At 35.6% G+C, this 13,168-nt stretch overlaps 1 protein-coding gene across 3 annotated transcripts in view; it reads left to right on the top strand.

Annotated features, from left to right (window-relative positions):
- Slc9c1 (solute carrier family 9, subfamily C (Na+-transporting carboxylic acid decarboxylase), member 1) overlaps positions 1 to 13,168 on the top strand; it is a 103,148-nt gene that overhangs the window by 75,521 nt on the left and 14,459 nt on the right. For all 3 annotated transcript variants that reach the window (XM_005386385.1, XM_005386384.1, XM_013515039.1), the window contains 2 exons: positions 3,715 to 3,846; positions 11,646 to 11,831. In XM_005386385.1, coding sequence (XP_005386442.1) covers positions 3,715 to 3,846; positions 11,646 to 11,831 — 318 coding nt within the window. The remainder of the gene's footprint in view (positions 1 to 3,714; positions 3,847 to 11,645; positions 11,832 to 13,168) is intronic.

The raw sequence follows: 13,168 nt of genomic DNA, 5'->3' as shown, positions 1-13,168 counted from the left end.
CTTTGTTGGTGATTTCTTTTATTGTGCAAAAGCTTTTTAATAAGGTAAGATCCTATTATAGTAGTTGTTAAGAATAGATTCCTTCACAATAAATGCTCTGAACAAATTAGGTATAGAAGAAGTATACTTCAACATAATAAAGGCCATGTTTAACAAACCCATAGCAAATATAGCAAAAAGGGAAGAAGTCAAATCTTTCTAAGGGCCATGTGCGGTGACGCTCGCCTATAACCCCAGCATTCGGGAGGCTGAAGGAGCAAAATAGCTGTGAGTTCAAGTTCAGCCTGAGCCACATATTGAGTTCAAGGTCATCTTGAACTACATAGTGAGACCCTGCTCCAAAAAAATTCAAAAACGAGAAAACCTTCAAGATACCACCAGAAAACTAGGAGCAGTAATAAACAAATTCAGCAAAAGTATAGGATACAAAACCAGCATGCAAAAAATTAGAAGCACCGCTGTGTGCTAATAGTGAATTACACAAACTGGAAATCAAAAAAGCAATTTCATTTACAACAGGTACAAAAAATTAAAGATTGAATAGAACACAATAAATAGAAAGAGCTCCTGTGTTCATGGATTGGAAAAATCAGTATAAATATGCACATACTATCTAGTGATCTATGCATACTGGGGAAAAGACATCTCTTTAATAAGTGGTGCTCAGGAAACTGGATATCCACATGCAGAAAAATAAGACTTAGATCCCTAACTCTCATCATATAAAAAATTAACTCATAAATGGATTAAGGATTTAAATGTAGGTTAATACCAAAAACTACGAGACTATTATAAAAAAAATAGACGAATGCTTCAGAACATTGGAATGGGCAGAGAGTATTTGGATAGGACCTCAAAAATGTAAAGAAAGAAAAAACAGACAAATGGGATTACATTTGTAGAGCAAAGGAAATAGTCAACAAAGTAAAGAGACAATCTAGAGAATAGGAGAAAATATTTGCGGACCATATATCTGAAAAGGGTTAATACCCAAAATATATAAGGAACTCAAGATATTGTTATGACAGATTGTTCTACTGTAAACATGGGTGCACATATGCCACTGTGGTATGATGTTTTTAAATATTTTGGGAAAATACCCAGATGGGGAGTAGCTGGGTTAAGTGGGACCTCCAATCCTAAATTTTTGAGGACTCTCTAGACTGATTTCCAAAGTGATTGCACCAATCTACATTGCCACAAACTGGAGAAGGGTTCCTTTTCCCCCACAGCCCTTCCAGCATTTGTTCTCGGTTGATTTCTTGATGGTAGCCATTCTTACTGGGGTGAGATGGAATCTCAGTGTTGTTTTCATTTGCATGTCTTGAATGACCAATGATGCTGCACATTTTTCCGTGTATTTATTTGCCAGTTGTATTTCTTTATCTGAGAAGTGTGTATTCATTCTCAGATGCCCATTTTTGGATTGGGTCTTTGAATTTGGGGGGTCTGAGCTTTCTCTATTCTGTATATGGTCTAGATATAAGTCCTTTTTCTGAGGGACAGTTAGCTAAAATGTTTTCCCGCTCTATGGGGTGTATTTTCACTCTATTGGTGATTTCTTTTGAAGTACAAAAGCTTTTTAATAGGATGAAATTCCAGTTGTTGATTCTTTGAAGTGTTTCCCATGCAGTTGATTCTTTGAAGTGTTTCCTATGCAGTTTGGAAACAACCCAAATGCCCACCAGCTGTGCAGTGGATAAAAAAAATGTGGTAGTTTTATACAATGGAGTATTACTCAGCTATAAAGAAAGTTAAACTCGATGCTTTTATAGGTAAATGGATGCCACTAGAAACCATATTCATAAGTGAAACAAATCAGACCTGCATGTGTAAACACCGGATTGTCTCCCTACTATAAGAACCTGAAAAAGTAAATAAAATCTGAAAGATACAATAGATATTGTGAAAGGGAAAGAAGCTGCTCAATAGAAAAGAACAACTGGGATGAAGGAAAAGAAAAAAGAAAGAAGGGAAGAAAAAATATATGTATATGTACACAAGATAGCTAAGATAATTGTGGTACTAATTTCTAATTTTTATTGAAAGGAACAGTTAATGTTTAATTGTTTGATCAATCTTGCATTCTGGGGCTGGGGATTTAACTCAGAGGCAAAGTGCCTGCCTGGCAATCCCAAGGTCGTGAGTTTGGTTCCCGGTACTGGAGAAAAACCAAAAAACCAAAAAAAAAAAAAAAAAAAAATCTTGCATTCCTATATCTGGCAATCTGAGCAACTACTTTGAAAATGACAATAAGTAATACAACAACCATTGTTGATTTCCTCTCATCTTGTTTTGAAATTTGGTATCATTTTTATAGTTTTTGTGTGGCTTTGTTTTGGTCTTTGTTTTTGTTATTTTGTTTTTGTTCTTTTCTCTTTAAAATAAAAAATAAATAAATAAAAACTAATGCAATTAAATATATATATAAGTATATGTATATATAAAACTCAACTCAGTAGGCAATAAATAATCTGATTTTTAAATGGACAATGGACCTAAATAGATATTTTTCCACAGAAGTAATATAAATGGCTGACATTATGTAGATGAAAAGGTGCTCAACACTGTTAACCCCCAGAAAAATTAAAATCAAAACAACAATGAAGTTCACTGAACTTTAGTTAGAATGGCTACTGTCAAGAAGATAAAAGATAGCAAAGTGTGGTGAAGATGCTAGAAAAGTGAACCCTGGCACAATATTTGTAGGAGTATAAGTTAGTAAAGCCATATAGATGACTGTATGGAAGTTCTTCTAAAAATTAAAAGTAAACCACTATATGATCCAGCCATCCCATTACTGGATTTATGTTCAAAGGAAATAAAATCTACATGCTGATAAACATCTACACTCGCATGTTTATTGCAGCATTATTCACAGGCTAGGATACAGAAACAACCTAAGTGTGCATCAACTGATGAATGATTGAAGAAAAAGTATTTTACAATGGAATATTCGTCCACTTTAAACAAGAATAAAATTCTCTTTCAAAACAATATGGGTCTGGAGGGCATTCTACTAAATGAAATAAATCAGAAATAGAAAGAAAAATACTGCATGATCTCACCTCTGTGGAATCTAAAAACATATATTCATAAAAATGAAGTAGAAAAGTGGTACCCAGAAATTGATGGCAATGAAAGGATGAGAATAAGGGAGATTTTGATCATAGAGTACAACTTTTCAGTTAAGGTGGGGGTACAAATTTTAGTAATCCATTTAGAGACAAAGTTTAGTAATTAGTGGCACTACATTATGACCACAGTTAATAATAGTGTATTCAAAATTACAAAAACAATATGCTATTACTGTATGCATAGATGAAAATATCACATTGTACTCCATTATATACACAGTTATTACATATAAATTTAAAATAAATTAATAAAAAGTACACATGTATAAACTATGAGATGTTATTTGACAATTTCACAATAGTACATATATAATATACCACAATATATTTATATATGTAAGTTTTAAAAAGAACACTGAAGAATCTCCCATTGAATCATATGGCCTTTACATGATCCAATACATCATGAGACTACAAATTAGTTGTGAATATACACATTTTATAGGTTTCTGGGCCATAGGATGAATCTTACATATTTTAAATTCTTAGTTTTGATGTTATTATAATGAGGATAACCTTATTTCCTAAAGCACAGATGACAGAATAAAATATTAAATGCATGTCTTTCTTTTTGCAGACATATTTTATTCCCAAAACTCTCTTGTTTGAAGCCTTTGAAAAATACTATCCTCTCCTTGAACATAAAATGTGGCTAAAAATTGGACGTGGTGTGGCTGCCAGGAAAACCAGGGAACATTTGTCTTTTGAGGTAAGACATGTTCTTGGAAACTAATCCTTTTCTCTAAATAAAACTGGATTAAAATACTCTCAGAAACAGACTACAGTCAAAGGTTAAAGGTGGCAGAGTCCAAGTCAGCAGTAAATCACTGCCTTCCTAGGACCTGGAATGAGACATCTGGAAAACAACTATTTAATGAGAATAAAGAGAAGAGCTCTGTGAATCAAGAAAGCTCACCCAGAAACTTTCCAACAGGAAAGCTAAAAATTCAGGAGAACAAGGAGGCAACACCAAGAAAAGAATGAAGCAATCTAGAATGCTAACACTAACTCCTGTGTTGGAGAGGGAAACTGACCTTGCAAAAACAAGATAAAGAGGCCAAAAGCCCCAGTGTACACAATGGATCCACACAGCAAGAGTCTATTTCATAAATTTAGGAAATAAAAGAGGTCTTAAGTGATATGTGCTGTCTCTCCCTCCCATATCTGATGATTTCAGTGCTACAGTTCCTGGAAATTACCAATCCAAACATCTCAGCATAACAGCTGCCTTCATTGCAGCACTAAGAGAAACAGACCCTAAATCTGATTCTTGGGGCCCCAAGAAGAACTCGTCAACTACATTCATCTGCTACCGCTGTCAAAAGCCAGGCCATCGCAAGAGGGACTGCCCTAAGAAGCCCCCTATTGCTGGACACTGGTGCTAGTCTCTCAGTCCTTCTTTTCAATCCTGGCCCTCCTTCCAGTGTTCACACCTCAGTGAAAAAAGTCACTGATGAGAAGGTAATCTGCTATTTTTCAAAACCCTTAGGCTATAACTACTTGTTAGATCTTTCTTGCATATCTTTGTTTTCCTGAGAAACCACTTTGAAAATTCCAACATGTATTACAGCAGCCATTGATAACTTCTTACCAACCTGTCCATAACTCTGTAATGTTTCTGTTGTTCCTATTCTATTTCATAAATGGATGTATGTTTATTACTATGTGTCTTCAACAACAACCATTGAGAATAGTCAATGATTATTTAATTGATCACTCAGGTATAGCTCTATTTGTATTCCCTAGAAACCACTTTGAAGAAACCAAAGTATAATATAAAAACCGTTGATAATTTCCTACCATTTTTGTCTGTAACTCACTATTATTTGTCTATTTGTTTTCCTGAGAAACTATCTTGAAGATACCAATAGGCAAAATAACAACAATTGATAATGTCCTACCACTTTGTCTGTAATTCAGTAGATCCCCCATTACTCTGTTATCCTTCTTTTACTCTTTTAAATAAATAATAAATAAATAAATAAAACCATACGTGGGTTAAAAAAAAAAAAACTTCAGCATGGGGAGGTTTTTTCTCATTTCTCTTGTTTTTTAGTCTTTTGTTATCTATTTTTCCTCCTTGGCTTTATTTTTTTCTTTCCTTAGTTGGATTTTTCTATTTTTTTCCTTCCTTACCTTGTTTATCCTTTTTTAAATTACTGTTATCTAATTCTTTTTACTTTTTTAATACTTTAATTCAATTTTAACTTGATTTTCTTTACTCCTCCTTCTCAACTTGTTTTTCTCTATTTCTCAAAGTTTACTACTTTTACATTTTGCCTCTCCTTATACCCTTCACTTTTATTATTATTACTATTAACTTTTACTAATTTTTAGTCTTTCCACTTACTCTATTTTATTATTGCTGATTTCTTCTCTGCTGTTAATGGTGATAAAACTTTTGGTTTTTTGCTATATGTCAATATCTGATTTATCTTTGTGCCATTTACATTATTGTGATGAGATTTCTCCTCCTCTCTGACTTGTGGGGGATCACCCCTCAAAAGAAGGTTGGACATTAAGACCCTCAAAACTAGAAGACATATCTATCATAACATATATGCAAATCTCACTATGCAAATACATGAAATATTAAAAACAGCTTTTAGACCTGGAGCACCCTGAAGAACACTTGCCTGGAAAACCGTGACAGAAATCAAGTTGAGTCAGTTCTGCAAGTTCCCATTCTGAGTGTAAGTGCTATCTTTAAATTCATCCAGGGGGGCTACTAGGAAGATGGTGGAATAGTGATCAGCAGAGAAAGAATGTCTCACATTTTGTGCCAGATGTTAGAATATAGCAACAAGAGGAAGAGAAAGAAGAGAGTGGGTCCCTGGGACCCAGCAAGGATATGAAGCAAGAATTGAAGCCCACAAGGAGAGCAGAGAGTCTTCAAGCAGAAGAAGGTGGCAAACAGCATTTCCTCCCTGAGCCCTGACTCCCTGCATGGGAGGGGCAGCTCATACCTACAGATGCACAGTGACGACTGGCAATCCCAGAGGCCTCCATAGATAAGGACACCATGGAAAACAGTGGTGAATGCAGTGAACTGCAGTGGATGGTGAGTTATGTGGGTTCAGATGTCCCCCAGGAGAGCACAGTTGGCTGGTAGACATCTGTCAGAGGGGCCAAATGTGTTCAGAACTCAGAATAACTGCAGGCTGGCTCCATCTTGCAGATCTCAGTGTCAGGTGAGGCAGAACTAAGTTGAAGTTAGGAGGAGGTCAAGGAGCTACATTCAAGCTAGCAGCAACCTCAGTTCAAACCAGCAGGGCAGCTCAGGTTCCAGCCTCAAACCCAGAAACTGGACTAAACTTCAGTAAAACATAAGGTGCATCCTTGATGGAATTATAAACTACTCCACTGTAAATCTGCTACTGGGATTAATCAACATAGCTATGGGCTCTGTCTGCCCACTCCGACAGTGGAGATATGCTCTGAAGTGTATGTACATATTTTTTTTTTCTTTTCTTCCTTTTTTAAAAACTTTTTTCTTTATTGTTTGTTCTTATATATATAAGAGAGCAGACATTGGCTCTAGTTTTTTGTTGCTGCTGTTTTCCTCTGTTCTTGTTTTTCATTCTTCCTTCCCTCTTTCCCTCCAGTGCTCTTCACCAGTATCCCAAAGTTTGCATAAACTTCCTTTGCCTTCCAGCCATGCTTCTAATTTTGTCTCTTCTTTTATTTCTGTTTCTTTCTAACTCCTTTTAAATTTTCTCCTCTGAGAGTAAAATCACCATATTGAAGGCATAGTACTATACACAATTTTCTAGATTGTTTCAGATTTTGTTATAAAGCTACACATCCAGTTAATATGGTTAAAGGTGGTAATTAATAGCACAATTTGGCATTTTTTAGGCTGCATTTGATGTTAGCGTTTTTGTTGCTTGTACTATTTTAGCCAAGATGATACAATTGTTCTGATCAACTGTTGTTTCTGGCATGCCAAGATTAGGATTGCCTGAGGGCCATAAACAATAAGTGAGTGCCCAGAATCCGGGGACTAGGCCAAATAGGCAGCAACATCTCATCCCCAATAAACTGAAGAGGTAGGATCTTGTAACAGACTCAAAACCAAACCCAGCCAGGCCTGGAAGACATCTCTGAGAAGTAGTCATTTCCAAATGGTTGTCAATATCAACAATAAAGCTACCAGCCATAAGCAATTTACAAGCATCAACCAAGGAATTTTATATATATATAAAGAAGACAAGAGGCAAAATGCAACCTGAAACATCCAACTGACCAAAGACAAACCCATGGGACAAAGGGTGGAAAAAATTCAAAGGCCACCCACATGGATGACATCAGCAGAAATAACAAAGTTGAATGTGGCTCTAGAAAAAAATCAAATCAGAAATAATTTCTCAGATAACTACACAGATGGTGAACATAATGAAGATTATCTTCATTATCTTCATCTGCTAGAGCAAATACAGATTAAGAAAAAATAGAGGACCTTGGGAAAATGATGGAAACAATGAACACCCCAATATAAGAAAGAAATGGAATCCATGAGACAGATTCAAGCAGATGTCTAGGAAATTAACAGTTCCATTCAAAGTATATGCAGCAGAATAAACCAATGTGTGGACAGAATATCAGAAACACAAGACAGGATTGGAGTTAGCAATCATGAAAAGAAAGATTTCTTAAAAATAGCAAGGGACTAGGAAAAAGCAATCCAAAATTGGCTAGATGATGCAAAGAAGAATAATGAGAGATTGATTGGAGTCAATGAAAAAGGAGATTGCACAAATGACATAAAAAACTGTTCACAGAGTAATAACAGAAAATTTCCCAAGCATGGAAAAATAATTTGACATACAAATAAATGAGGCATATAGAACTCCAGTTAGCCATGATCAGAAAAACCTACACCAAGGCATATAACAGTCAAGATTCTAAAAATTCAACACAGGACCAGAATATTAAAAGCTCCTACACAGCACCTGCCTGGCAAGCACAAGGTCCTGAGTTCATTTCCTGGCTACAAAAATTTAAAAATAATGAAAGCTGCTACAGAAAAGAAAGAATTAAATTATAAAGGAAAGCCTGTCAAAATCACAGCAGACTTTGCAACAGAAACCTTAAAGTCAAGGAGAGCTTGAAGTATTTCAAGCTCTAAAATGAAACAACCTCCAGCCCAGATTGATGTACCCTACAAACTATCTTTCAAAATTAATGGAGAAATGAGATACTTCCATGAAAAAGAACAAGTGAAGAAATTCATGACCACCAAACAAGCACTCCAAAATGTTCTGAAGGGTATTTCAGAAACAGATGACAAGGACTAATTCCATGAACTCCAACAGAAATGAATCAACCAGGCAATACAAATAATTTAACAGAGTGAAAAGAAGCTACTCCATGAAATAGAAAAGGAAGGAACACTTCCAAACTCATTTTATGTGGCCAACATCACCCTCATTCTAAAACCAGACAAGGGTACAATACAATTAAGGAAAGGAAAAGGAAGGGAGAAAGGGAAAGCAAACTACATACCAATATCCTTGATGATGATAGATGCAAAAATACTAAATAAAATGCTTGCAAATTGAATTCAACAGGATCTTAAGAAGACCATACTCCATGATCAAGTTGACTTCATTCCTAGTATGCAAGAGTAATTTAACATATGTAAATCAATAAATGTGGTACACTACATGAATAAAATCAAGGCTAACATCACGTGATCATCTCAATTAGTACAGAAAAAGTCTCTGACAAAATTCAACATCCCTTCGTTATAAATGCCCTGAAGAAAGTAAGTAATAAAGAATCCTTTCCTTAATATAATAAAGGCCATATATGACAAATAGCCAACATCATTCTTATTGGAAAAAAAAAAAAAAGAACTGAACTCATTTCCTGTAAAATGAGAAACAAGGCAAGGTTGTTCACTCTTACCACTCCTATTCAACATAGTTCTTGAAATAGCCAGAGCAAGAAAGATAAGAGCAAGAAAGACAAGGCATACTGAAAAGAAAAGAAAGGAGTCAAATCATCCTGCTTTACATATGGTAGGATCCCATTGCAAAGGAATTTCAGTGCTAACAATTGGGTAAAGCAGGATATCAAATCAACATCAAAAGGCAATAGATTTTCTATGCACTACAAATGGACTGGCTGGGAAAGAAATTAAGAAAACAATTACAGTCACAACAGCTTTAAAACTAAAATACTTAGGATCAGTCTAACTAAGGAGATGAAATAAGTCTACAAAGAAAATTTCACAGCACTGAAGAAAGAAATGGAAAACCCTGGATGGTGGTACAACTTCCATGTTCCTGGATTAGCAGAATTTATACTGTTAAAATGGCCATGCTATCAAAAGCTACCTCCAGATGTAAGCCTCATCAAAGTACCAGTGACATTCCTCAGAGATCTAGAAAAATAATTCTAAAATTTATCTGGAAACACAAAAACCTAGAATACCAAAAGAATCCTTAGCAGGAAGAGCAGGGTTGGAGGCATCCCAATATCCAACTTCAAATTATACTACAAAACCATAGTAACAAAACCAGGATGGTACTGGTGCAAAAATACACACATGTGCCAATGGAATACAATGGACCACACATAGAAGAAACCCCTGCAGCTACAGCCATCTGAGTCTAGACAAAGTCACCAAAACACATATCAGAGAATAGGCAATCTCTTTAACAAATGGTACTGGGAAGATTGGACGTGTACATGAAGAATATTGGAACTAGATCCCTATCTCCCTGTATAAAAATTAAGCAAAAGGGCTGGGGATATAGCTCAGTGGCACAAGCACCTGCTTGGCAAGTGCAAGGTCTTGAGTTCGATTCCCAGTACCAAAAAGAATAAAATCTAACAAAAATGGATCAAAGGCCCAGATAGTAGATAGGAAACTTTGAAACTACTAAGGAAAGACATCAGGGAAACACTTGAAAGCATAAGCACAGGCAGACTTTCTGAATAGGACTCCTGCTGGCAATAAGAGCAAGAGTAAACAAATGGCTGTGCATCAAATTAACAAGTTTCTGCACAGAAAGTGAAAATAACAGGCAGCCTTCAGAATGGGGAAAAAATCTTTACTAGCTCTTCTTCTAACCAAGAATCAATATCTAGGATATATAAAGAACTCAAAAAACACTGAAAACTGAAATAACTTAATCAGTAGATGGGCAAATGAACACCTCAAAAAGAAGTGCAAATGGCCACTAAGTATATACAAAAGTGTTCAACACTTTTAGCCATCAAGGAAATGCAAATCAAAACTACAGTGAGATTCCATCTCATCCCAGGCAGAACGGCTATCCACAAGAATACCAAAAGAAATGTGGTTGTGATGCAGGGGCTGGGTGGAGGAAAATTTCTACACTGTTTGTGGGAATGTAAGTTAGTACAGGCCGTATGGAAATCAATCTGGAGGTTTCTCAAAACAACCTAAAACTAAAATTAGATCTACCTTTGGTTGACCATTATTGCATGTCTATATCTGTTTTCATGAGAAGCCACTTTGAAGATATCAATATGTAATACAACCACCATTGTTAATTCCCTACCACTTTGTTTGTAGTCTGTACTGTCTGTATTGTGCTTGTGATATGTTGTAAAATGTTGTATGTCTGTTAATGTTTCCCTCCTTTTATCTTTAAAATAAAAAAAATTAAAAAATATTTAAAAAACAACAAAAAATAAATAAAATAAAATTAGATCTACCGTTTGATCCAGCTATACAACTCCTTGCTATAAACCCAAAGCACTTAAAATTAATTACAAGGATATCTGCAAACCCACAGTTACTGTGGCACAATTCATGATAACCAAGAAATGTAACCAGCTGAATATCTATCAACAAATGAATGGATAAAGGAAATGTGACGTGTAAATGTAATGGAACATCATTCAGCCTTAAGGAAGAATAAAATTTTGTTATTTGCAGGAAAATGAGTAGATCTGGAGGTCATTGTGTTGAGCAAATGAAGTCAGACTCAGAAACACAAAGATTGCCTGTTCTCCCTAATATGTGGAATCTAAAACAGATGACAAAAAAAGCAGGACAGAAACTCTTATTAGACAAGCGTAAAGACATGAGGAGGAGGAGGGAGGCTATAAGGGCAGGTAATGAGGGAATGGATGTGATCAAAATGTATTAAATGCATTGCAACTCAAACGAAAAAATGTGAAGCTAGGAGGGAGGGCAAGGCAAGGGTGGGTGGATGGCAAAAATGATTAAACTATGCTATGTACATATGCAAATCTGCCCAAATGAAGCCCATTCATCTGTAAAAATGCTATGCACTAATAAAAAAAGATGTCAAGAAAATAAACTTACCTATTCTTTCAGAAAAAATGATCAAAAAGATGAATCCATTAACAACTGTTTTTTAAGAATTTCAGGTGACATTCAAAACTGCTCATAATTCATTGTAAAAGTAGTACAAAGCATTAAGTTAAAGAAAAATAGATTGACTATGGATTTGTATTAAACTTCATAACCAAGTAATGAACTAAGAAATTTTATTTCTCTTATAGGACTGGGACTATATAATGCAGTTAAAGCTCAGTAACATTCACGTAAAAGATATACCAAGAATCATTAAAACTGATATCTATGAAGAAAATGTAACCTATGTCTTCCTCATACATGGATCAGTAGAAGATTGTCACCTCCGGAAAGTGTATAATGCTCCTTTTTTGATTCCTGCAACATGCCATCAGGTAAAAAAGAAAATTCATTGAAGTCTTTGAGTCAATGTGCTTTATGTCCGGTATTATATTTGTAACAGAAAAATTGTCACCATAACCAGGCTTCCCAATTCTCATCCTTCTCTCTCCCCTACTCAGACCCACTCACAGGCACATGCACACTGGTTGTTTTGGCGCTGATCACCCAAGCACAAGTTGTTTCCATTCAGTGCCAGAGAAACAGACCAAGCTGCACATTTTGGGCACAGACTTTGGTGAAATTGTACATAGCAAAAGAGGAACTATTTACTCAAATTTTGCAGAAAGATTTTAGCAGCAGTACCCTAGATAAGTTCTGCCACACTCTGGCAAATTAAATATCACTGATTGCCCTCAGGTATTTTGAGAGAGAATGTAAAAGCAAAGGTTACATTCATGTTCATAGTTAAACTGCGAAGTGACTTCCCTTACTAATCCAAATGAGAACCTGAACCATGTGCAAAGAAAAATTGTATGTCTATGTGTATGGACATGTATGTGAATATGTGTGTGTTGAGGGAGATTAAGAGAGGCCCTTGTGAAGACAAATCAGAGGACATATAAAATACAGTGCAGGAAGCAGGACCTAGAGACAATCAAACTAGGCTCAGATATATTTAAATACATTTTAAAGCAGTTACAGTGTGACACAAATTGTGCTAGATACTGAAGTAATGAAGACAAATGAGACGTACAAATTACTCTCAAGAGATCTCTAGACCAAGTGGAAAAAAACAGATGCATAAATATATCTATAAGATGCTTGCTGGAAATACTTAGGGCACAAGAAAAAAAGCAAGGTGGAATACAGCTGCTCTTCCTCAACACAGCAACAAGACTTCCTCTCCCGGCATCCATCTTCTGTGACAACCATGCAGTTTGTGTTGTTTTTTAATCATCAGGAAAATCTTTATCTGTACGACCAACTGTCAGAAAAAGGTCAAAGACAATTATGAGAGAACATGTTCAAACCATGTTAGTAAAGACCATAGTGCAATGAAATTGGAAATTAATGACAAAAGAAAGAACAGAAACTCCATAAACAGTTGGAAATTAAATAACATCTTCCTGAACAGCCAACAGGTCACAGATAAAATCAAAGTAGAGATTAAACACTATTTACAATCAAACGAAAATGGAGATACAACGTACAGGAACCTGTGGGATGAAATGAAAGCAGTCCTCAGAGGGAAATTTATAGTGGTGAACTCCCACCTTAGGAAAACAGAGCAAGCACAAATAAACAATCTTATGCTGCGCCTCAAGTTCCTAGAAAAAGAAGGGCAAGTCAAATCCAGAGCCTAAAGAAGGCAGGAAATTATAGATCTCAG

Source organism: Chinchilla lanigera, unplaced genomic scaffold (assembly GCF_000276665.1).
Source record: "Chinchilla lanigera isolate Chin_1 unplaced genomic scaffold, ChiLan1.0 scaffold00026, whole genome shotgun sequence".
NCBI classification, from domain to species: Eukaryota; Metazoa; Chordata; class Mammalia; order Rodentia; family Chinchillidae; genus Chinchilla; species Chinchilla lanigera.
This window is presented reverse-complemented; position numbering and strand designations above follow the sequence as displayed.